General features: G+C 40.1%; 1 protein-coding gene across 15 annotated transcripts in view; it reads left to right on the top strand.

Annotated features, from left to right (window-relative positions):
* LOC119557334 (potassium voltage-gated channel protein Shaker) overlaps nt 1-25,473 on the top strand; it is a 126,647-nt gene that overhangs the window by 59,121 nt on the left and 42,053 nt on the right. Inside the window, exons 1-2 of one of the 15 annotated variants that reach the window (XM_037870059.1) lie at nt 29-127; nt 16,527-16,971. The exons of 10 other annotated variants lie outside the window; for them this stretch is intronic. In XM_037870059.1, the coding sequence (XP_037725987.1) occupies nt 16,790-16,971 (182 nt within the window). In that variant the 5' untranslated portion in view covers nt 29-127; nt 16,527-16,789. Of the gene's footprint in view, nt 1-28; nt 128-16,526; nt 16,972-25,473 lie in introns of those variants that run through there. 4 more of the 15 variants (XM_037870063.1, XM_037870060.1, XM_037870062.1 and 1 more) reach the window with 4 other exon arrangements.

Below are 25,473 nucleotides of genomic sequence, written 5' to 3'. Positions count from 1 at the left end.
GCACTTTTGCAGCGCCTCAGTTCGGTTCAGTCGTCGCAGTCGCAGTCACGTCGTCACAACGTAATCGTGCAACGCGTTCCGCGCTTGGCGGCGACTGTCGTCAGTCAGTCAGTCAATCAATCAGTCAGTCAGTCAATCAGACAGTCAGTCAGTCAGTCAGTCGGTCGGTCTGTTAGTCTTTCAGTCAGTCTGCCAATCGGTCAGTTAGTCCTTTAGTCAGTCTGTCAATCAGTCAGTTAGTCATTCAGTCAATCAGTCAATTGGAGTTTCACTCCATTCTTCAATACTTATTTTTTTTTACCGAGCTCGCCCCCCTCCCCCCCAAAACTCGCACTTCCTTTAAGCACAGGTGCTGCGTGCCGCGTTGCCGCGCGTGATTCTTGTTGTTGCTTTTTTTTCGGTGACTGTGAATGTGTGTGCTCTTTTTTTTATTGTAACTCTTGTTGTTATTGTTATTCAGAACTCCGGTGCGTGCCGCAAAACGAAGCCCAAGGAAAAACTCCATTTGAAAAGGTGTTTAAAACAGCTTAAGCACCGTTCGACGCGTCGTTGTTGTTGAAAAAAAAAGAAAGAAAGAAAGAAAGAAAGCAGCAATGGCCAGGACATGATCAGCTCAGAGGCTGTGGAAGGAAGCAAGGGACAGGACAGGACAGTACAGAACAGGACCCTATCTACCACTGTCTCTGTGTTTGTTTACCTTAATTAATGCAAATGGCAAACGGTAAACGGACCCGGACACAGCCAACATAATTTGCCTTGGGGCGCCACTGGAATCCACGCCACTGCAGCCTCCGGTCGAAGGAGGTGGTGGCAAAGGTGATGGTGATGGTGATGGTGATAGTGGCAGTGGATAGTCATGGTAATGGAGGGCTGGCCAAGCGAACTTAGGCTGCAGGTCGAGTTAATTAATATTTCACTCTAGTCGAGTGGCGGGGGGGATATAGAAAGGGTTAGGATGGGGGGAGGCAAGAAAGTGGAGAAGGCGGGGCCGCCACTGAAGTTCTGCTTACATAAGCAACTTCAATTCCTATTGCCATTTTCCATTTCCATTGCCATCGCCATCCCCATTCCCATTTCCATTTCCATTGGAGTGGCCCAAAAGAGCCAAAGGAGCAGGGCCTAAAGAGAAACTGGCAAATTGCTCATACGACGCATTGGCGCCGTCAAAAACTGAATGGTGGCGGGGGAAAAAGCAGAGGGAAAACCAGCCGAAGCTGAAAGAAAAACAAGTTGACCCAATTTGCAATTGTAAATCAAACTTAAAATCACAGCCGAAGTTAAACAAAAATAGAATAGTCAAAGAAATGAGAACAAGGCAAGCGGAGAAGGTTTAATTTATAATAAGCCTGCCTCAAGGATCCCAGCAAGATCAATGGAAGAGGCTCAAAATAGACTTGGTAGTGCCATTTATATTTCACTAGAACTGAAATAAATTAATACAATATATATACAACCAAGTCCAAGGACCAGAACTCGCATTGATTAATGGTTTCGCTTATGTGGTTCTAGTTCCAATGCCTTAGTTAGTGGGAATACATTTTAAATGCAATCTTAGATGTTTTTTAATTAAGGTATTGAAGATAAAAGCATTGAAAGAAAAAAGTTATCATGTTGCAGTTAAAATTTCCCAAAATATATGCAATCTTTTTGCGGTCTTATCTCTCCAGGTTCACCATTATATGACCACCCATTGTTCTAGCAGTCTACAATGTCTTGGAAAACTTTCCGCCACCCAGTTTTCCATACAAATTAGTTTGGATTCTCGCTCTTTTTCATTAATTTGTCTAGCAGCAGCTGAGGTTTTTCCCCGTTTTACCAACAACCTGAGCACTTGGCATATGAGGTTATTATTCAGCCTCGTCTTCTAAGCCTCTTTTGTGTTGGCTCCTCCTTTTGTTTCTGCTTAACTTTCTTGTTTTTTACGCCATGTTCTTATTGTATTTGCGATTAAATTCAAGTTTGACTCGCACACGCCAAAATTAATTGGGCACTTGAAGAGTTGAAGAAGTCGATCGAAGTCGGTGTTGCTGGTTGAGCGGGGGAAAGGGGAGCGGTATGAGTGCCGTGACGGCTCGACAGCCCAGCCCCCTGTTAACCCTTAACCTCCACTTAAGCAGGGGGGGGGGGGGCAAACCCCCTTACCTTACCCTCCCCCCCCTTTGGTAATGTTCTAGGCATCTGATTTATTTTGATTGAACTTTGCATGCAAGCAGCTGAGGCAACAGGAAGAAGCCCGAGCTCTGAGTTCTGAGCAACAACTGGCAAGTGAAACATCATAAAACAAAAGCAGTTTGCGGTTGAATACGAGTGGGGGAGAGGAGGGGTTGGGGGAACCCCCTCTGCGAAAAGGGGGGTTTTTTGAGGGGTATGGGAGCCCATTCGCACGCACATAGACCGCTTTTTTAGGCGCCGAGGCTTAGGCTTAGCTTTGGCTTCAGTTCAATCGTAAATGCGTCGAGTGTGGTTCCCAGGCCCCCCTTAACCCCTTTGTGCCTGCGCCCCTGTGTGCGGGTTAAGTGGTTATGGCAACAGCAACAGCTCCCCCTCTCTCTCTCGACGCTAATAAATCCCCCCGGCCACTTGTAAGCTCTCCTAATGCCACTGAAGCAACTCGGCTTTGTCTTTTAGCCTGAATTTCCCCTCCTCATCGAGTGGCTTTAAAGTGTAGCCTGTCTTCAGCTGTAGCTTTTCTACCCAAAAAGATGAAGAAAAAAGACCATTGCATTCGCAGATTGCCTGATTGAATGGCATTCTGCTACCATTTTCTGCCGACTCTTTCGCTCCATTTTGTCTTTCCTGCCACGCTTGGCCATTTAGTTTTGGCCCAATTGCTAACTTACATATGTATATATTTATGCGCATATGTTTGCGGTTGGGCACGAACACACTGCCACAGACACTGAAAGAAATTTGGCCATCAAAAGTAGCCCCACAGTGAACCGTATATATAATATGTATATGTACTTGGGGAATTAAAGCCACAGAAAAATATCCCTTCGTCACTTTACTCATTTTCATCAACCATAAAACACATTTAATGTTTCACAGAGGCTTTTAAGTTCAGCTTTTTATGGTTTTCACAAATAGTTAAAGGCTTTATGGAGAATCACACATTCAACTTGATGAAATGATATAGGATTTCAGTGGACCCAAATGTTTTCCAAATCATTTTCATTAATTACCCAATTAAATTAGATATTTCTTGTATTACTTTTGGTATATTTGTCCAAGTTTTACCCATGAAATCCGCTCAGTGTGCCATCTATCTACGGGTATATATGGTCATGGATATTGTAAATTATTCGCCTGGATCCGAAATCTCTTGCCAGTGGATTTCGGTCCTCTGCTCCACTCTACTCAGAGAAATGTGAATTTCGAATGGTGAATGTTGAGTGGAGAAAGGAGAACGGAGAAAGGAGAATGGAGAAAGTTACGCACTGCGGCGATGGCGAGTTTTGGGCTTTTAATATGCTGCCGAGAGGTGGAAATATACGGTGTGTGTGTGTGTGTTTGTGTGTAGATTGCACGTGCGCTGCGTGATTTTAATTTGAAACAAACATAGCCGTAGCACCCAAACACACACCAATTTCTTCCATTTTTTTTTAGGTTTCGTTTCGTCTTCTTGGTCGCTTTTTTGTGGCCCCGGCTTTTCACAGTTTTATTTGGTTTTTCCGTTTTCGCTCGGCTCTTTTTTTCATTTTTATTTGTTTTTTTTTTTTCGTAATTCTTTTTACGACTCAACAAGCAGCAGAAATATAACAGACCAAAGGCAAAAAACAAAAAAAAATAATGAAAAAAGAAAGGGGCGGGTGGCACAGAGAGCAGAGTTATTGATCTGCGGCCGCTTGAAGCCAATTTGAAGGTCAAGCATACGCACTGTGGGCCCGTGGAGGAATCTTCGCCCAGAGTTGTGCAGTGTTATATAAACATATGTACATGTACTCGCTTCACACGCCGGTGACGTCATTGTAAATTATTTTCAAATTTGCGCCCAAAGGCCAAACAAGAAGCAGCAAGCAGCTGCTGCACAAAAGCGGAAACGGAAGTAGCAGCAAGGAGACAGGAGGCCACAGCACGGCAAACATAGCATACTTTTCTGCTGCTGCTGTGTTGGTGTGCTGATGGTGTTGGTGTGATGGTGTGCGGGTGAGAGGCAGCCAGGCAGCCAGGATGTGAGGATGAGAGGCCATAAGGCCTCGACGACGACTGCAGTTTGGCTCCCGCTGCTCCTTGTTGTTCCGTGTCAAACATTTTCATCCACTTGTTCGCATTATCCTGCCAGACAGCGCACAGCGGGCGAGGGCTTCAAAAGATGCCGCCAGCAGCAGCAGCACCAGTGGCAAAAATTGTTACAATTGCTGCCGAGCGAAAGCCAAATCCGTGCGAGCCAAACGAGCGAGAGAAAAATGAAAGAATAAAATGGCAATAAACAGGAGGGAAAATAGCCGTGATAAAACGAAAGTTAAATACACTTTCCATGAAAGCGAGGGGTTTCTACAGCTATAAGAACTATACGAATTCAGGCTCAAAGCCTTATGTACCTAGTTCTTAAATAAACCCTTTCCCAAATGATGCAATTTTCAAAATCTATGAAATATTGCCTTTATTCACTTTTACTTTAATCTATAAGAACCATAAAAGTTCAGGTCTTCAGCCCTTTATATCCGATATCCAATCACAAAAAAACTATTTTCTGAATTATGCCAACAATTTCTAAGATCTGTGAAATGTTGACTTTACTCACTTTCACTTTAATCTATAAAATCCGTAAGAACTATAAGAATTCAGGTTCTAAGCCCTTTATCTCCAATACGCCAACTTTCAAAACAAAGCTATTTTACAAATTATGCAAGCAATTTCTAAGATCTGTGGAATATTGACTTTACTCACTTTCACTTTAATCTAAAAGAATCAATAAGAACTATAGAATCTCAGGTTCTAGGCCTTATATCTTTAATATACCTACTTTCAAAATAAAGCTATTTCCCAAATGATGCAACCCATTTCTAAGATCTGTGGAATATTGACTTTACTCACTTTCACTTTAATCGAAAAGAATCAATAAGAACTATAGAATCTCAGGTTCTAGGCCTTATATCTTTAATATACCTACTTTCAAAATAAAGCTATTTCCCAAATGATGCAACCCATTTCTAAGATCTGTGGAATATTGACTTTACTCACTTTCACTTTAATCTATAAGAACCTATAAGAACTATAGAAACTCCTGTTCTAGGCAGTATATCTTTAATATACCTACTTTCAAAATAAAGCTATTGTGGAAAAATTGCAGGCAATTTCTAAGATCTGTGGAATATTGACTTTACTCACTTTCACTTTAATGTAAAAAAATCAATAAGAACTATAGAAACTCTGCTTCCAAGACTTATATCTTTAATATACCTCCTTTCAAAATAAAGCCTTTTCCAAATTATGCAACCCATTTCTAAGATCTGTGGAATATTGCCCGTGAGCACTTTCACTTTGATAGAAAATCATATATGTTTATGATATTTATTCCTTGACTTTCCATTGTCCCCTGATTTCCTCTTAGAGACCCTGATTGAATCGACTTTCCCATTGAGTGCACTCTAAAGTTGATCGTTGGCTGCCAGGGAAGGAGCCAACACTGGGATTATCCCCAACTTGCAGGGTATTGCCATCAAGCCAAAGGCTTTTCCTGCCTTCTTGGGACCCTTCCCCCGGGCCACCACCCACTTGTGAAAATTCTTTGCGAAATCATGCAGAAAATCGCTAAAACCCAACAAGCAAGTGAAGCCAACTCAAGACCGGTGAGAAGCACGCACATTTTGCCCCACCTCGCCATCCACTTTTTGCCATTGGCTGGGCAAAAAATTTCATTAATGCTTAAATAGAATTTCGAATCGCATTTCGGAATCGATTAGCGTTTGGCCGAGCTCCTTGGAGCGCCAGAATGATGATGATGCATTTCAATTATGCAGCAGAAGTCGGGTAATCGACAGTGCATTAGGACGCCTTTAAACAGTTTGCCAAATGGAAATGAAGGCGAAACTCATTTTTCCCCTTGGCTTTCAAAGTTGCAAAAAGTTGCAATCATAAAAATGCAGTGTGAAATGAAATTCTCGTCTTATAAAACGCAGATGATTGCATAAATTCAAACGGAAATTCTGTTTGACATTTTAAGCGTGGATTTTGGCAAACGGACGCCAGGTAATCCCGATGAAATAGTTAAGCACTCCGGACACAAGAGAATGCCAAATTAATACCGAAATTGAGTCTTTCGAGTGCAGTTATTTATATATTTAAATGTGCTAGATACTTTTTCTGACTTATATAAGCCGGGTAAAAGTGATTTTAGCACTTTAAATTCTAACTGAAGATCTGTGCTGCTGAGAGTGATTTGCTTTTTTGGAACGCTTATATAAATACTTCAGTGCTAAGTTGGGCAAAAGCAAATAAACAGTGGCAGTGGCAAGGGGGAAAACAATAGCAAATTAAATGAAATTAATTCAAATGGCAGCGGCGGCAGTGCCAAGAGCAACCACAACAAGCAACAGTAAAAATGAGCCATAAAAATTAACATAAAAATGCGCGAATGTCAGGCTCGCTCGCTCTTTTTCCCCCTGGAAAAGCGACTCTATGTGGGTCTATAAAAATCGTGTTGTACCTTGGCTTCGCCCATATAGAGCCATAGCTCCAGCTAACCCTAATCCCCTGCGATATCCCCACTTCAATTCAAAAGCGGCAGGTGCAACACACGCTCTGACCAAAAGGAACTTTCCTTGCTCTCTTTTCCTGTATTTCCTCTTTTTTCCCCGTTTTTTTGGTAAGCAAAATCGATACAACCACAGTCGGGGAATTAGAACTTGGCTAACACACACACACACACACACACACACACGTACCAGCGAAGCACGCGGCAAAAAAGAAATGCAGAGGCAAAGGACTTTTGTTCCCCTAATTAAAACGAGCCTGAGCCAAAGCATAGAAGAAAAAAAAGAAAAGGTTATCTTTTTAACCTGGCTTTCACCTCAGCAGGCTCATTGATTTCCACTGCACTTAGACTAATTAAATTTGTGCAGCTTAATTTTCGTGTGTCAATCGATTTGCATATGCCTGGGAAAGTCCATTAAATGGAACGCTTTTCTATTTCCTGCTTTTTGTCTGTGGCCACCAGCAAACGAAAGAAAAGTGGGCAAAACTTTCGTTTCAAACTTTGAAAGTCACGTGCCCCAAAGTCCGAGAGTCCAAAAATGAACTCTGGCCAAGTCTCGGTTTACAAATTTCAAACTAGCGCCAGGAAAAGAGTTGGAAATTGTCGGAAAATGGAGCGAGAGGGATGGCTAAATGGGAATAGAAAGTTAGAGAGGAAGAGAGATAGATAGAGATAGAGAAAGAGATAGAGAGGGAAAACCCCATAGACAGGGACTAAAACTCAACTCAACTCGACACGAAACTATAAATGTTAATAACAAGCAACATTGTTACAAGTTCCTCTTCCTCCGGCGCTTCCTGTTCGCCCACTTTTTAGAGGGTGTCCTCAGAGGTATGTTCTGGCAGATGGAATGTATCTGGGAATATGACAGAGCCAACGACAGTTTGGCTACAAATTGAAATTTCACAATTTCGATCTATGAAAAGCACCTTGATAGCTCATTAAACTGTGTTACTTTTATAAAAAGTTGGTAAAAAAGAGATGTCTATAGCAAGTTATTTTTAAAACACTTAGAATGCTGCCTAAAAGTGTGCAGTATATAATATTTCGAGGATAAACTATATTTTTGACTGCTTTTAAGCACTTTTATAAATGATTTCTAAGTGAGGGGAATATACCTGGGAGTATGACAGCTTGTATACTTTTCAAAAATTACACAAATTCGATCTTAAAACACCCGATAACTCAATAAACTGTACTGCATTTACAAAGAGTTGTTAAAAAAGAGATTTCTAACCAAGTTGTTTGGAAAACACTTATAAAGCCGCCTAAAAGTATGCAGTGAAAAATCTTTTGAAGCTAAAATATATTATTGCCTACTTTTAGGCACCTTTATAAATGTTTTCCAAGGATTAGGGTAAATTTACAAAGAGTTGTTAAAAATGACATTTTTAGTTGCCAAGTTGTTTGGAAAACACTTATAAAGCTGCCTAAAAGTATGCAGTAAAAAATCGTTTGAAGCTAAAATATATTATTGCCTACTTTTAGGCACCTTTATAAATGTTTTTCAAGGATTAGGGTAAATTGACAGTCGTGAGAATCACTCCATTGGCAAACTTAATTGTTCGCCTGTATCCTGACTGGCAGGCCCGAGCTGAGTCCTTGCTGCTCTTATTGTTGTTGTTTCCGCTATTGCCCGCTGCTGGTGTGTTGGTGTTGGTTTTGGCTATGTTAGACAACAAAGTTTTAATGGTATTAGCAAGCCAAAAATAACACACACAAAATGCTGCCAGCAACAATGTTGAGTTTGAAGCGAGAAGAGCGGCACACAGACAAAGACACATGGTAAAATGGGGCAGGAAATGAGTGAAGTGAAGGAAACGAAATGAAAAAATCCATTGCCTACTTTTCGGCATACAGGCAAAGAGTTCTGCCTTGAATTTGCCACACTTAAATTGAAATTATCGTAGATTAATTGCGAAAACACTTGCCTTACTCAGGCCAGAAAAAATAGAAGGAAAAGGTGACGAAAGTCCCAGTGGCAATATCATTTTAGTCTAGCCCTTTTTTTTCCTTTTTTTTGGCAAAGTGTGGGTGTGAACTGTGGTCAGTTCATATGTGTGTATCTATGTTAGTGTCAATTATCTGTGTCCATGTAGACGAGCTAAGTAAGCTTTTCGGGCGGCAAGGCAAGGCAAAAAAAAAGGGCAGCTTGGCAAGCAGAAATTTAAACTTTGTCAACCTTTGCAGTTTTATGAATTTCAAGGCCCACACTAAACGGGTCGGAGGTTGGCAGAGGTTAAGAGTGGAAAATTAGCTGATAATGCTGCTGGCTCTTGTGCTTTTGTGGCTTTTCTCGAGGATTATGCGATGGCTTTCGGGTGAAATTGTGCAAAATTGAGAGATACCCACAAAAGAGCAACTTCAAACTAGTCGTTTTCAGCACATGTGTGTGTGTGTGTGTGTGGGCAATGAAGTAGGAAAGATTGCAATTTTAATTTCCACTAAAAATGAATTTATGAAGCGTCCATAAACAACAGCACTGAAAATGGGAAAAACAAAACTAGACCAATTGCCGCATGCAAAAATTTAAATAAAATTCTCCTCTGCATTTGTTTACACATTCTCCATGAAATATATATGTTTGGCCAGGCTAAATAGACCACACACACACACACACAATATATTTACTTAGATTCTGGCAAAAATAAATGGTAGAAAATTGAATGTTGAAAAAATGTTGTTGTTTTCTATTTTCCTTTGCCGAAAAATGCATTTTCAAATGCTTGCATAGACGAAATTTGCATAAAGAATTTCAATTAAATTTTTAAGGGAATTTCCACAAAATCTACCGTTTTTACTCCCGCTTAGGAAAAGCTTAATTTTGCTTTTGCGGGGAAGGGGGAAAATATGTCTGTGTGTATATACCATGGGGGGGCAAATCCTCATGAATCATTTCCTGGTTCGGATTCTGACATCTGGCAATTAATAAGTCCACCTATGAACAGGGCGTACAAATAGGTTAAAGTAGGGCTAAAATTTTCACCGCAGTTTGTTTACCCACCAAATGATAGGGGGTGTTTATAGGGTGGGTTCGGGTGCCTAAGGGGAATGACCAAGCACGCACGAACACCACCACCCAAAACCAAAAGCATACCCAACCCGCGTTTTCCTGCTACATTTTTTTTTTGCCCCGCAAGTTTCTAGGAATGTCAGCTCTGATATTTGTCGGCGCTTGTCTGTCATTTCCAATTTGTTGAACCCACCTACTCCCCTCGTAACCCCAACCTTTGACCCCCCGACAGACCCCTCATCGCATTGGCATTTCCGCTGTCATTTAGTAATCGATAAATTTTGTATTTGCCTTCGGTAAACGCTTCTCGTACAGCTTTGGCTTTTGTCAATGCCGCTGGCCGGCGATGCAAATGCTTTTCAGCACTCCAGCCAAACGATTCCGCCCACATTTCCACCCGCTTTTCCATCCACACCTCCTTTTACACATGTGGGCCTGGCGAAGATTTGCACACAGTGAAAGAAAATACCAGAGAAAGTGAGGATCTTAAGTTAAAAATAAAAACATTACATGTGGTAGATGAAAATATAAGTCTAAAAATCTATAAAGATTTTCAAAGCCCAAAGGATTATTTATATCAGATTTAAAGGATCATATTTGGTAACATTATTTGTATTGAAGCCTACCTCTGTTCCACATTGTTTGTGTGGCGGCAGAGACCAAGCAGAGGTATTCATATTTATGTTTCTAAAATACAAATTTATAGATTTTTTAGGAAAGAATTAAATGTATCAAACTTTATGATGTCTAAAACGTTTACTAGATTATTGTTTCCGACCGAGCAGAGATATTCCCTAAGTCCGCTTAATGCTAGTTTGCAAAATACATACTTTTAGACTCCTAAAGGAAGATTAAAATCTATAACATTTCCTTATCTCTAATATGTTTACTAGATTGTGGTTATCAGGTATTTAAGCCAGTTTAGCTTTATCTGTTTGAGCCACCACACACAATGGCTAAAAATAAACCGCGTCTCTCGGTTTTAGACAGCCATTTGAAAGCCCCGCGATTTGACGGGTCTCCGAGAATGGTTCTTTAATAAGCAGAATATCTCGTTGTCAGCTGAGCGACAGATGAGCTATTTCGGTGTGACAAAACGCCATTTTCGTGCGCCGTGCACCTCGGCTGCATCTCGTGGCAAATCAATCAATCAATCAGAATGCCGAGCTGAGTGGATGGCAAACTGAGAACTGAAAACTGAAAACCGAAGCGAACTGAAACCGCTGAAACGCCCCCTTTGTCACCCCTTTTGGCCAAAGTGGAGATTAAACAGCCAAAACCACCATTCTGCCCCCTGCTGGCGATGGCCCCCCTGGTGTCTGGTGTGCATAAAACAATAATTTGTGCATAAACCAAGCGAAAGCGAAACGTTTGGAAATGTTTATGGCACCACGGGGAATCGGGGAATCCCGGGGAGCTCTACGGCAGCCTCAACTTTGCCATCCTTTTAGAGTATATACATATATATATATATAGAAATGGCATCGGTGGGAAGGAGAAGATAGAACGGGACAGCACTAGGGGGCTGTCCCCCAAAGAGATTCTTGTCATTAGTTTGAATAATTTATTTATGTGTATTTTCAAACCGAGCGCACAATCCGGCTGCGAGCGTTATATCACAGAGCTTTCAGTGCAGTCCTCAGCTTAACCCATTGAATATTAAATCGGGATATGAATTTGGTAACATCTTGGCATAGGTAACGGGATGTATTATAGTTCAAAATGTTGCTTAAGTAGGTAGTTCGGTAGTATGACTATTTGAAATATATATAATTTTTATTTTAATTAAAAAATATTTTTTATAAGTACAAAATCATGTTGTTAAATGGTTCACAATTCCCCTTGGGAAATGTTTTTGTCCATTATTTTATTAACTCTGCTGTCTTTTTTGCTCTATCAGGCTCTCACATTCGTTTCGTGCGAATGCAAATTTGAAAACCTATTTCAATTTGGCCAATTTCACATGACATTTGGCCCTCTTACCTGTTTGCCCAAAATGCGCTGGGGAAAAAAGGATGCTGGAAGTGCATTAAATGCGCATTATACGGGTGGAACTAACCCCCCTCCCCCCACCTTCACCTACATTTTCCCCACTCGTTTTCCCAACCCAAGCCCACATTTTCCTGGCTTTGTTTTATTGCTTTCAAATTAGCGCACAACTCAATTAAAGGCAAAGGAAGTGGAGAAGCTGGTAGTTGGGTGGTTGGTGGTTCAGTGGGTGGTTTGGTGGGTGTTTTGGGTGTTCTTTTGGGGTGGTGCGTTATATGTAGATGCGCTTCAACGCGCATTTCATGCGCCCACACTTGCACTTTCCCATTTTCCAACCACCCACACACACTCTCGCAAAGCAGCTCTCGCATTTAATTTAGTTGATTCTAATTTAATAATGAGTTGAATGGGTTTTTGTGTTCGGGGGATATGAAAAGTACGCCCCCAGCCAGCCACGCCCACCTCAATTGTGGCCAGCCACATCGTGTTCATATTAATGATAATGCCGATGAGCATTGAAATTACACCCACAAAATGCGAAAAGTTGAGAGCGTGCGGCTTGAATGAGGCATGAAGTCAGGTTGTTCTAATGCCCACTCTAAATGCAGCCATAGTGACGCCTAAATCCGATTAAAATGACGCGCAATAGCCATGCACAAATGAGCTACTATTTATAGAGTAACCAGCTTACAGGCTTACCTGTTTCAAGTTCAAGTTTATGTGGCCAACTTAATTCCAGGGATTATTTGTTAACCAAAGCCAAGGGAATCTCCAGGAATTTAGAATTTGTAAAGGTTCTGGAAGTGAGCTAATCGTCCATTGAAATTTATAAAATTATTAAACAGTTTCAAGTTGAAGTACCTAATTTTAATTCAGGGGATTATTGATAAGCTGATGCCCAATAACACTCTAGACATTTTTAAGGAAGGGAAGTTAATCAGCCATTGAAATTGGAGAAATAACTTAATGGTATATTGATTTTAAATATTTAATATAGTCTTATAGAGAAGGGAAGTTAATCAGCCATTGAAATTGGAGAAATAGTTTAATGGTATATTGATTTTAAATATTTAATATAGCCTTATAACTAATATAATCTTATATGTGAATTTGAAACCAAAAATGGAGATGCTAATTGGAATTTCCCAGTTATTGAAGAGAGTTATCAAGTAGTTAAGAGTACCTTTCGAGGCATAATTCACCGAAACATCCAGGGCAATATGCTGGCAATATGGAGCCCATAAGCCCATAACCCCTGGCCTTAAGTTCTGGCATATGTGAGCATGCTTGTGAGCCACTGAGCGAGCCGATTGCCCAGGGAGGCGTTGTGGGCTCCCCTTTCTGTCGTCGTAATTGAATGGCCAATGGACTGATGGCTTGATGGTCTGATGGTCTGCGTCCCCCACACTCTGGCCCTGACCTTGCCGGCTGGCCGAGGCCTATGCTGGCCCACTTCAGCCCCTCTTTAACCCCTCTTTAGCCCCCCTTTTGCCAATTTCCCCGTTCGCTGTATGAGTTAATGCGCTTACATGAACGTCAGCGTCAACGCAAGTGTTTGGCATTGCACTTTAAGCCTGTGCAGCCGGGCAACTGTCACCTAATGGCCACCGCCAACGAACCACCAGACCACCGAACCACCAAGCCACCAAAACCACCGACTGGAGGAGATTAGTGCAATAGCAATAGCAATAGCAACAGCAACACGAGCCACACGAGGCGTATACGTGATGCGGGGCGTATACGTGATGCGAGGGCGCATAAATCAATAAAACCCGACCCAGCATTGAGCTATCTTCTCTTTTCTGCCACCTGAGCCAAGTATTGTTAACTCAATTTCAACACGGAAGCAATTTCCAAGCGGTTTTAAGCCTTTTGGCTTATTAAATGCTGCCATCTGAGCCGCAAAACTGCAACTTGGCATCTATTCCAAATGTGGCTAGACAGCTAACTCAGTCAACTAGAAACCTTATGTTTAATTGGCGCACGTGTTTTCTTTCAATTGTGTAACGCATGCTCTCCATTAAAATAATGGATTGAAATATAGATAGAATAAATATCAATTAGCACGAATGGAGAAATCATTAATATTATATTCAATCTAATTGAAAGCAATCTTTGTTTTATAATTCCATCAAATGTTATTTATGGGGTACTTTTATGTGCCACATAACTCGACAAATCAATGTCATACATTTCAATTAACAGTCATAAAACATGTATTCTTATTTATGCACTGGGGGTGGGAACTATTGTCATTAAATGCATTTTCTGAAATTTTTAACGATGCTATAAGAATTTCTATGAAACTACACACACAACTTGAACTTGATATACTTAATGTTACTAGCTGCCAACACAGTCGGTCTTTTAGCTGTACGCCTTGATTTGGCGAAACTACAATTGAAAAACAGCAAAAAAAAAATTATTTTTTACGAATCTCATTTTTCCTACCTAAAAAATCCGTGTTTTGGCTGCCAAATTGCCAATAGAGGTCAGAATAAGGATAGTCATACCTCGTTGAACTCGTATTTTAATTTCCAACCCATTGGCATTCAATCCTGAAACTTTTTAATTTTTTCAATTTTTTTCAAAAAAAGCTGATGTAACCCCTTACAAAAAATGCGAAAATCAGTCAAAAAATAAATTTTCCTCAAAGTTATGGGGATCGTTAGCCTTGGAAGCCAGCTGCTCAAAACAGTCGGTCTTTTTGCTTTACGCCTTGATTTAGCTAAACTACGATTAAAAAACTGCGAAAAAACGAGTATGTTTTTGACAAATTTCTGAGTCTCATTTTTCCTCCCTAAAAAGTCAGTATTTCGGCTGCCAAATTGCAAATAAAGGTCTGAATAAGGAATGTCATAACTCATTGAACTCGTATTTTAATTTCCAATTTATTGGCATTCAAACCTGAAATATTTTTATTTATTCAATTTTTTTCAAAAAAACCTGATGTAACCCCTACAAAAAATGCGAAAATTGGTCAAAAAATAAATCTTCCTCAAAATGATGGGGATCGATAGCATTGGAAACCCGCTGCTCAAAACAGTCGGAATTTTGGGTCTACGCCTTGATTTAGCGAAACTACGATTGAAAAACCGCGAAAAAAAAGAGTATTTTCTGACAAAATTCTGAATCTCATCTTTCCTACCTAAAAAGTCAGTGTTTTGGCTGCCAAATTGCCAATAGAGGTCAGAATAGGGAATGTCATACCTCGCTGAACTCGTAGTTTAATTTTCAACCTATTGGCATTAAAACCTGAAACTTTTTTATTTTTCCAATTTTTTTCAAAAAATCCTGATGTAACCCCTTATGAAAAATGCAAAAAATTGGTCAAAAATAAATTTTCCTCAAAGTTATGGGGATCGTTAGCATTGGAAGCCAGCTGCTCAAAACAGTCGGTCTTTTAGCTGTACGTCTTGATTTGGCGAAACTACAATTGAAAAACCTCGATAAAAACGAGTATTTTCTGACAAAATTCTGAATCTCATTTTTCCTCATCTCATTACCTATAGAACCAGAGTTTTGACTGCCAAATTGCCAATATAAGTCAGAATAAGGAATGTCACACCTCGTTGAACTCGTAGTTTAATTTCTAATCCATTGGAATTCAAACCTGAAAATTTTTTATTTTTTCAATTTTTTTCAAAAAAACGTGATGAAAAATGAGAAAATTGGTCAAAAAAAAGTCTGAATCTTATTTTTCCTACATAAAAAATCAGTGGTTTGCCCATTTGATGAAGTTATTGTGGTAAGTTGGGCATCACAAAAGGACATTATATTTCCACAGAAAAATACCCAATCTTTCGTTTTTCAAATCAAAGTCAATTTATTAAAACGAACAGGTAGGCGGAATCCATTTGATAATAGATAATGGCGCATTGAACAGGGCAAATGCCACATGCTTTGTTTGCTTGCGAGTTGATTTCGATTCCATTCGATTCGATTTGATGTGATGTGATTCACTTTTCTAGGGGTTTGGTTTGCTTTAGTTTGGTTTGGTTTTTGTTTGCTTTCCCGGCAATGTGCTTCAAGCTAAACAACCAACGACCAACAACAAGGCAGAACCAACAGCGATGCAATTATGGCTGGCATTACGCAATGGTTACATAAGACTCTGGGCGAGAGGGCACGCTAATTGATTTGCCAAGCGAGTGGGTGGTGAAAGGGGTGGGAAAGGGAAGGGGAGGCAATCGGGAGCCGGAAAATCGAAAATCGGAAGTGTGCTGGGGAGGGCGAGCGATAAGTAGCATTATATTGTTTTAATTACACTCATCAAGGGGCTTCAGTTCTCAGCCAGCGAATCGTGATCGTTTGCCATCAAAGCTAAAAATACCAAATACCACACCTTGAGAAACAGTTAAATGTTTTTAAACTATTAATGAGATCGAGATAATAAATCAGATGGCTTTAATGTCAGTACCCATGAAATCTGTCCACTTTCCCCCAGCAATAGAAACTTATCGATATTGCATATCGATTTTATTGAAATTAATAAAAAGTTCATTTGTCCAAAGGCCGATTAGTCTGATTTGTATAGGATAGCTTAGAGGTACACCCAATGTTTCTCGGCAACTGTGGAAGGTGGCTCAAAGCCACCGATAGTGGGCCATCGAAATGATCGATAATCCTATCGATTTTTTCTTGTTATTGCCAGCTCTATTAGCCAGCTCTATTAATTTGTCCAAAGGTCGGTTGGTCTAATTTGTATAGGATAGCTTAGAGGTACACCCAATGTTTCTCGACAACTGTGGAAGGTGGCTCAAAGCCACTGATAGTGGGCCATCGAAATGATCGATAATCCTATCGATTGTTTCTTGTTATTGCCAGCTCTATTAGCCATGTATTCAAGTGAATTGCCGCGAAAACTAAAATGAAAACGAAAGTGAAAATGAGCGAATGGCAGTCGCGGCCACAGCAATCGATATCGATCCATGACACAACCAGTGACAAGCAGTCCCCCAGTGATTCCGAATCCGAGTCAGAGTCCGAAACCGGATCGGAGTGAGTCCCAAACCGGCGCGAGCCCACGTCCCATCCCATCGGGTTACCATCCATCCAGGTGAGCCTGAGCCAGGGGCCCACCTGGTGGCATGGCCGCCGTCGCCGGCCTCTACGGCCTTGGGGAGGATCGGCAGCACCGCAAGAAGCAGCAGCAGCAGCAGCAGCACCAGAAGGAGCAGCTCGAGCAGAAGGAGGAGCAGAAGAAGATCGCCGAGCGGAAGCTGCAGCTCCGGGAGCAGCAGCTGCAGCGCAACTCCCTCGACGGCTACGGGTATGCCAAGAAAATCACTGAATCACATATCCTTCTCAGCAAAATGCTCCATTCTTTACCATTCACAAATTCGGTATTTTTCTAGCACAAAATCTTACTTTTCCCTCGGAAAGATTTCCTTTCAACTTTAAAATATGGTTATTGCAAGAAACAACGCATTTTCCTTCTTCGTAAAATACCTTTAGAGTGTATTATTGCTCAATAGATGTATGTCTAAACTCTTAAATATAACAAATATTGTTTTTACCAATTCCATAGATAATTAAAGAACAGTGAAGGAGAGTTTAATAATAAAATAAAAGCCCCCCATCTTACAAAAAACAAAAATTGAAACGTACATAGGTAATTCAAATGAGTATTAAGTTGTCTTGAAAATATCTTAACTTATTGTACTTGCATTTTTAACACTCAACAAAGGCAATGACTACTTTTGCAACAAATTTAAATCATTTATGATCTTCTAACAACATAATTCCATATAAAATAGCTTTTTTTAACAAAAGAAATTTGCTCTAAAATTAAAAAAAATGCATAGAAAAAGGTCTACGGATTTTAGAATTGCATTAATAATTTTCAAATGCTGGCAGATAAGACGGCTGTTCCGTACTCAGTAGATTCCCATTTTCTGTATGAGATTTCCTGGTAAAAGGTGCAAAGTGCTTGGCCTGCCGCATTGCTGATGGCTTCATCAGATTTAAGCCCCTCTGCATGCGGATATCCAAATGCAAAATAAATAAATAAGGAACGAACGAGCGACGGAAGCTGTATGCCACGAATGTTGCCTAAAGGATTCGTTTATCTGCGCCCCCCAGCTGGCACAGATCTCGGGGCACTTGGGTGCACCACCTGGGCTACCTGAGCCACCTGAGCCACCTGAGCCACCTGAGCCACTCGAGGAACGCCCCCCAACTCAAACTCCGCCACTCGAATTGTTTACCTCGCCCTGTTCGCATCCGGGCCGAAAAAAGAAAGTGGAGAAAGGGAAAAGGGGAATTGAGTGGGAAAAAGTACGAACTGGGTGCTAGGGGTGAAGATATCTGTCCTAAAAGCGCAATAAACGTGACTAAAGTAAACTAAATCAAGAACGAAGCACAAGGAGAACTTTGAGTTGAGCATTTCGTGTTGCACTTGACAGCGAGAAAGGAGAGCAAGAAAGTGAGAAATGAAAAGAAAGCTGAAGCTCAAACTTGTATGTGCACTGCGAGAAATAGATATCATAGTAGATAACATTCGTTATAAAAGATGTGATGAGTAATTTGCTCAAAACATCACTTTTTATGATTATGATTAAATTCTTATTGTTTTTTATGTAGAAAACGTAGTTAATCATATTTAAAATCTAAAAAATATTTTTGTATCCCTTTTCTTGAATAACAGGATCCCATTTTGTAGATTTTTATTATCATATACAGAAAATAAAAATACAAAATATTTAAATGAAGATCTAGCTTACTTTCCGTTCCGTCTATAGATAGAAATGTAACTACCTCATGCATCTTGCTGTGTTTTGTTTAACAAGGACGAGAAAACAATTTCAGGGAAAAATAAATAATGCTCAACAATACGTAATATGGCAATGCCAAATAGTCAAATACTATTTTATTAAACAAAGGCTTCGAAAGTTCAGCCATTCAGCCCTTAAAATGTTAATTTAAATATGCCAAACAATATACAGAAATGCATAATTTATATTGGTAGCCTTTCGATTCCGCAAAATCCAATTTACCAGTACTGCCATAACTTGCTTCACCAAATTTAAAGTGTTATTTAAGTGGCCTTTCTTTGTATCTGCATCTGTGCAATTGAAGGCAACAAAAACCATTTGAGCAGTAAGCAATGAGAAATGCCCAAAAAATAGTAATGGAAGGCAAAACGAAAACACAGCCTGGCTGGGGAAATAGAAAAACACTGTCGACGAAAAAAACAAAAACAAAAAAAAAAGTGAAAGCCAAAATGTTATTTTGTTCAAGAGTTGCAGGGCGCCAGGCAGTCAGCCTGTCAAGCAGGACATGGTTTTCCCCGGGAAAACCCCCTTCGAAAAAATAAGAAACGCCTGCCATGTATGCCCCCCGAAATAAAAACTCATGTGAGGGCGGGGAAAAACTCTCTCTCTTTTGCTGATTTTTCAGTGCGCATTTCTTCTTTTTGTTTCTCGTTATTCGGGGAAGTTTCTTATTGGACTTTTGTGTGCTTGCGCTTAAACTCGTATTTTATAGAATGATATTTTTGGCTGAATGCCAAGAGGCAGTTACCAGAAGGACGAGGGACGCATAAGGGTTAAGGGGGCTGCACGTGAGTGTGTGTGTGCCTCCATTTGCGTGTGTGTTTGTGCACTGAAAGCCTTTTGGTAATTACATTAAACATGCCCAAAATGCAGCAGCAATTTACACATTTCCCTCAGCCAGCCACGCCCCCTGAGCCGCCTATGCCCGCCCCTTTTTTGGATAAATCCAACTCCATTTTCCAAGCCTTGTATGTGCTGTACGTGTGTGTGTTTGTGACGTCACACGCTGCAGCAGTTGCCAAAAATTGCAACTGAAAACTCTGGCGGCCATAAAAAAGGATAAAAGAAAGAGAAACACAGTGCTGATGCCTTTGGGTTAAGCAGCGGTATGTATGTACAGATACACATATATATCCCCGTATATATAAAACTATACATCTCTCTGTGTGTGTGTGTGTGTGTGCAGCAGCCTCAAGGACATTTCCACTTGCATCTGCTTCAATTTTGTTGCATTAGTGTCAGTATCTCGCTCTCTTTCTCTCTTTTTGTGTCCTTTTTCCCTATTTTTTTTTTGTTTATTCCGGCAAAGTTGTTAGGCCTTTGGGGGCGGGACCGTGAGGATATGGCTTTGGCCAGGGGGCGTGGTCGCCGCCCAGACACAATGTCGCGTCAAACGAGCAAAACTGAAATTAAATTCATTTCCCCCGCCTTGAAGTTCACATAATTGTCAGTTTTATAGCTACAAGATCGCAGGCGAATGAAGTGGGAACCCTTTTGACCCTTTTTTGCAAGCCCACTTGAAGTTATCACAATTTAAAGTCCACAAAATCTGCAAATTTAGTAACCCTTTAAAAGGAGTTTTTCTTAAATATTATAAACTCATTCTTATACTCACAGACTCCCCACCTAAATTCTTTTAAAATTTAAAAGCCAATTTAATAATATATTCAAGTAAACCATTCCCAAGAAAGCCCTTCTTAAATAAATAAATGCTAGGACTAAAAAACAAGGACCTTTGAGGAGAAAGTAAACAAGTTTTAAACTAGCAAAACCTTCAATTCGAAATATAATTTAAGTTTTAATTGGTGATGCCTCAAAAACACAAAATTGTGTAAGCAATTTAAAGATGTTTTTCAAACCAATTAAAACTTAAATTCAATTTAGCATTGAAAAACTTGGCGCTTTCCCCTCGAAATGTCCTCCTTTTTTAGTTTTTGTTTTGCAGTGTGCTCGATGTGCAACTAATGACGTTGACAAATGCTGCAAGTGTCGCTCGTTCTGGCCAAAATCGTAGTCTACAGCTGCAGCTGCAGATACGGATGCGGATACAGTTGCAATTTTCAGTTGCAGTTGCAGTTGCAGTTGCCAACTGCCTGCCAACTGACTGTCGGATTCGGAGAGCCGCAGACAAACTGACGACAGGCAAAGCGTCGCCAGTTTCTCCTATCAGGCCCACTACAACCACCCATCCTTAGCCCGGCTTTCCACCGCTTTTCCACCGCATTTCCCTCGCTTTTCCTCCGCCTTTCCATCCCTTGCAGCTGGCCCAGACGGAGTCAGCTGGCCAGTGTTGCCAACTTAAGGTTACAAGCAAAATTTAAGAGACTAACTTGTGACCTAATATCAATTGCTTTTCAGCTAAAGAACATATAGAAAGATATTAATATCATAAAAATCATTAATTAACAAAAGATTAAGTACATGATGAATTATCATTACTTTAAAGAAAGTTATATTGCTTGTATCTTAAAGATGATAAACATGCTTATTAATTTATATGTTTTATTACCATAATAAATAAGTAATGGATTTTTAAGAAAATACCTTGTAAAATATAGTCACATAAAATGTTTTTAGAACCAGACATACACTTAATATTTTTTTTAAGATTCGATTCAGAGTTTGATCTCCGATTAAAGCTAGATGCATCTTAAGTGAAGTTGGCAACCCTACCATGGCCGGCGGTGCAGCAAATTAACATCATGACACACATTTAAAGGCAGACAAACAAGAGGGGCTTGGAGGGGGAAGGGGGAAGGGAAAGGGTGAGGGGGAGGGGACGGGGAAAATTGGAGTGGCAAGTGAAAAGTGGAGAGATTCTGCCGTAGTACCCGGGGACTTGGGAAATTGAGGCCATACACACACAAGGCAGGCGGAGATACATGTCCATAAAGCGAGATGGAGACGAAACGGAACGGAGAAATGCGCCTGCTTTCACTTCACTTTCGCCAGATGTTGCCACAACCCACATTTCCATATGAACCACCTAATTGCCTGCGCACTCCATGAAATTCAATTACCAATAAATTGACATTTAATTGGGTGTACACAAAAAAAACTCGGGTTCGCTTTATTGGTTAGACGCAGGCATTTAAATCACTGTATTATTTCATCCTAATGTGTTTTTAATATGTTGCCAATATTGAAATATCCCATGTTTATCTCATTTTAAGTGGCAATCACTGCCTAATTTATTTTTAAAACGTTCAGAAAATACAAAAAAAAAAAAGAATTATAAACATACTGCTAATTATACCTTTCGCTTTTGGTCTAGTTTTGCTGAAAGCCATTTAATTATGGATACACAATCGATAAAAGCCACTGGAATCGCTTTCCATTTCTTTATTTATGTCTTATTTTTGCAAACTTGGCCAAAAGGGAAACGGCGCTTGCATAATCGGCCAAAAGTCAGCGAAGGAAATGTGAGGAAAGTGGGACTTTTGGGTGCCGTATGCCCAAATAAATATGCAATTGTTATGAAAAATCGAAGGCCAACTTTCAAGTGTCAGCCATATTTCACACTCTCTTCGGTGTGTGTGTGTGTGTGTGTGTGTGCGAAAGAGAGAGAGAGAGACGTGAGAGAGCGGAAGAGCAGACAACCGGAAGTGACAAGCAATTTGGGCGGCAAAAAGATGCAGCACACGCAAAAAAACACTAGTTCAATGGTTTATAATCTTCTCAATAAGTTAAAGAATGTAAAAAAATATTTTAATTGATTATATAATTTTAAATAATTAATGTAGAATATTTGATTGTTTGTTTTCAACTTCTTGTATAACAAAAGCTTAGCTCTCTTTTTTTTTGTCAGACAAGAACAAACAACTTTTTACGGTGTACATATTTTCTTTCATAAAAATTAAATATTCAGGGCTTTATATATGAATATTTAATGAACTCTTATTTGTTTAACCTCAGTGCTTGAAAAAAAACCAATCATATTTAATGATATATTTTGATTTGTAAAATATATTCCAAGAGTCCCACCCTAATTCAGAAAAAAAAAGTATTTAAAGGGGAGTGTGCTAAAAAGATATATATTTAAGCTGGAATTTTTCCCAGTGCAGATCTCTGCTCATCAGCAACATCACACACACAGACACACGCAGATGATGGTCGTGGCGCCAAGTTATCGACCCCCTTTGCACGTACACGTCCACGTCCACGTCCATGTCCTCTTGCCTCATCCCATTTTCCAGGCATTGCAACTTGCAACTCGCTCGAAGGATGCGCTATAAATTTTGCACGTTGTTTTGCTGCGCTGCACAAGTTTCGGCGGTATAAAGACCCGCTCCTCGCCACCCCAACGATTTTCCCGCATTTTTCCACCCATCGATGGCTCGTTTTTCTTTGCTGCGGCCACGGCTCTTTGCTCAAAACTATGTATATTTCATTCTCATCCCCCCACCCTCGACGTGCTTCGGTCGCATATTTTATGCAGCTGCCTGGAGTCCTTCTCCTCTGGGCCTGCCCACCTCGCAGGACGAAAGGCTGCCGGAATGCTGGCCAAAAAGCTGCTGCGGGCCACATTTCCCACGCTCGCTCCTCAGCCATTGACGTTTGAGGTTGCTGCCGCTGCATTGTTGCCGAATTGTCGTCGAGTTGCCGCCGTCGTCCTCTGTAATTGCACCAATCGCCTCTCCTCGCGGCGGTATATGAAATATGAAATTCCAGCAGCCCTTTCATCCCAAAACATATTTTAGCTTTTTTCGCCACTCTTCATTTCTGGCCTGGCATCTCATAAATCTCATTAAAAATGCGGGTGGCGAAAAAATTGTGGCACAGCATTTTGAGTGGCTGCCATTGCATGGGGTCCGAAAGTGATAATATCTATTATAATTATTAGCGGTGCCAGTAACCCAAGGGATCACAACTTCATTTTAAGCCTGAAAATCTATCTATCTATTTCTTTACTAAAACTTTGTTCTTAATATAGAAACTATGTTGGATCATTTATAGTCTCTATTAATGTGTGTTGAAAATGTAGCTATTTATTTTATGTAATATATAAGGGTTGCCTTCCCCATTAATATTTTTTAAAAATGTATATTTTCATTGTTAGTAAATTGTTGGGCCTGTCCCAAAGGCAAATATTGGCTTTCTCAATCATTTGTATATTGTCTGTATTCGTTTTTGAATTTTTAAACTACTCTTTAATTCACACAAATTCATTTTAAAAAGAAACTAATATTACTAGTCTTTACCAAATTGACCTAAAATAAAACTTATAACTAGATCCCCTGATTTGTAAATCAACGCAGTTAATACTCCTGGTCGCCAGATAGCCGCAGATATATATATTTCGGTCACCACTTTTATTGTTATCCTCGCTGAGCAGGCCCACCGAATCCACGGCCAGACCCTCGGAAAATATGCATTTTCCGCGCTTTTCCCCCTCTGCGCGCTGCCCATAAATTTGGCTAGCAGCTTAACAAGGGAGCTGAACAGAGCGAAAAGAAAAATAACAGAAAAAAAAAAAAACAAGGGAAAACTGCAGCAACGAGGCGGAAAACCCGCGGAAAATGGGGTTTACAAAAGGGGGGGAGGAGGGTGAAAAACCAGGCGGATGGGTTACAATGTATAACATGACACTAAAATTTTTATGGCTCCCACAGCCTTTGACTTCAGCCAAGGCATCGGTTGCAGGTTTCGGCTTTTGGGCTTAGCTTCTCGCTTCTGAGTTGGCTAAGTGCAGCCAGGACTAGCCGCATTATCCTGGTCTTAATGATGGCATCCCCATATGATCCTACTGTATACGCAAAAATCACATGTGCGTCACTTGGGGCCCTTTGTTATTGTTCTGGAGGTCAGACGCGTTGCCAAAAATAAATCCAGAGCACATCCCATCGCTGGCTAATTGATGGAATGCGAGTTTGCCGCAACCACAATTCAAGCGTTCGATTTATTATACCCACTCTCTCTATATAAATCGCCCATGTATACGATATACTGTGACCGGGATTTCAGCACACTCCTAATCGATGGTGCGACGAGTACAAAATGCACAAGCTCATAATGAATATTTTAGCTTGATTAATTGCCAGTCGAACAATGCCGGCAATGGCGATTTACAAATCGAAAGCCAACCTCGAGTGGCATAACTGCCAAAGGAAGTGCTTTTTTCCGAGCCCTTGGGAATTTCTGGCCAAAATCTGGTTGGTCAATAATTATGGCATTTTGTGTAGGTACTTGTAAAGGCCACAAAAATGGAAAGCATTTTGTAGAGACTTGTAGTTTGCTGAAGCATTTGTGGTTTTTGGCATATTTATCTTAATAACGAAGTAGTTTGAAGCAATGCAGGCACTAGAAATTCCACAAAACAATTTCCAAGAAAATGTTTTTAGGTCAAATTAAATATTTTCCATTGCCATGCAACTTTCACTCTAGTTTAAAAAAATTCCTACATTTTAGAAGTACGATTTTTCAACTGACATCGGCAATTTACTGTAATAAATATTGAATTAAACACACTGACGCTGACATGCAACTACAACTCAATTAGTCTCCGTTTAAACTGTCAATTATTTTGTTGCTCCTTGAAAAAGTGTCGAGTTTCACAATAAATAATAAATAACTACGGATATGCCAAGTGCTTATAGTTGCCAGTAGATTTTTGAATTATTTACTAGCAGATTTATAAAAGCTGATATTCAAATTGAGCCATATTTTCAAGTCAATAAAACTTTTAATTAACTTAAACTTAGCCAGAATATCACATTAAATGTAGGGTTTTTGCGTAAATTCTGATATACCGCCTGAACTTTTGAAAAACTAATCATTAATTTATTTCATTATGGTTGTGGACAAAGAAAATAAATTACCTGTAGGTTTGCATAGGCACATAATAGAGTAACATATTTGCAGCGAACTTTAAAGCTTGTTAAATAGAAACATAATACAATTTTATTTTTTCCTGGCGCTCCTCCGCTTTTGCAGTTTAATTCAATTTTGCTGTCCCTCAAATTGCCAGTGCTTGTGAAAAGTTTGCTTTTTATGCATAT

Source organism: Drosophila subpulchrella, chromosome X (genome assembly GCF_014743375.2).
Source record: "Drosophila subpulchrella strain 33 F10 #4 breed RU33 chromosome X, RU_Dsub_v1.1 Primary Assembly, whole genome shotgun sequence".
Classification (NCBI taxonomy): Eukaryota; Metazoa; Arthropoda; class Insecta; order Diptera; family Drosophilidae; genus Drosophila; species Drosophila subpulchrella.
The sequence above is the reverse complement of the archived record's forward strand: the minus strand, read 5'-3'. Positions and strand labels throughout refer to the sequence as shown.